The 827-nt window shown below is 42.7% G+C and overlaps 1 protein-coding gene across 1 annotated transcript in view; it reads right to left on the bottom strand.

The window, feature by feature from the left end:
• LOC119591578 (glyoxylate reductase/hydroxypyruvate reductase-like) overlaps window positions 1-442 on the bottom strand; it is a gene marked incomplete in the record, with an annotated part of 18,060 nt that extends 17,618 nt beyond the window's left edge. Inside the window, 1 exon segment of the mRNA XM_037940338.1 lies at window positions 236-442. Coding sequence (XP_037796266.1) covers window positions 236-369 — 134 coding nt within the window.
• Window positions 443-827: the final 385 nt, after the last annotated feature.

The raw sequence follows: 827 nt of genomic DNA, 5'->3' as shown, positions 1-827 counted from the left end.
GCATGTACCATCCTACTTCACGGAGGTTGTGCCGGTCTTCTGAAGATTATGTTACCGAGTAGCAAAACGATTATCTTGAAAAATATGTAAACTTACCAAATACAAGCACCTCATATCACTTGAATAACAACCACGTGATCACATAGGGAAAGCCCGACATACGATCACGATGTTATCTCTAAAAAAAAATAGTTAATGAAGTGAAATTCCTGCGAACAGATGATCGGACTCAAACCTTTTATCACTTGGCAAAGCTGGCAAGATTAACACGTCTGAGCACAGGCTATGTTGCACTTCACCTCTCTGTGGCTTCACGAAGCTGGCTGTGTTCTTGGACCAGAGTGACAACGATCTGGCGAGCCTCAACATGCCATAGAAGTGAAACGGTATCTTTATTCCATGTCACGTTGAGCAAGACAGCTCCGTAAACAACGCGAGGGAGAGAATTAATAACGGAGGCTTTCCACTTACACTAGCTTAGCTCTTGGTTTTGTGCAATTTGTAAAATATAAGAAAATATAATATTCACATTTTTTTTTCTAATTCGATTATAAAATATCATATAAAAGCTCAGCGACCTGCAAGGCAATGTTTTACTCCGTATTTTTCCAATCATGAAGTGACCTTCGCTCCTGTGGCACGCAAGGGCACTCGGGCACTCGGGCACGTGAACAGACGCTGGGCCGTCCAGAAAGACAACTGGAGCCCTCTCGCTGGGTTTTAGTGTCACTTCCTTTTAAATATATTTCTTCTAGTTTGCTTGTATCTTTGCAGCTATATACTGTTGTGTATTATGAGAGGGTGGGAAAGAGGGGGGAGGGAGAGGG

This window comes from Penaeus monodon, chromosome 28, assembly GCF_015228065.2.
Source record: "Penaeus monodon isolate SGIC_2016 chromosome 28, NSTDA_Pmon_1, whole genome shotgun sequence".
In the NCBI taxonomy this organism is placed as follows: domain Eukaryota; kingdom Metazoa; phylum Arthropoda; class Malacostraca; order Decapoda; family Penaeidae; genus Penaeus; species Penaeus monodon.
This window is presented reverse-complemented; position numbering and strand designations above follow the sequence as displayed.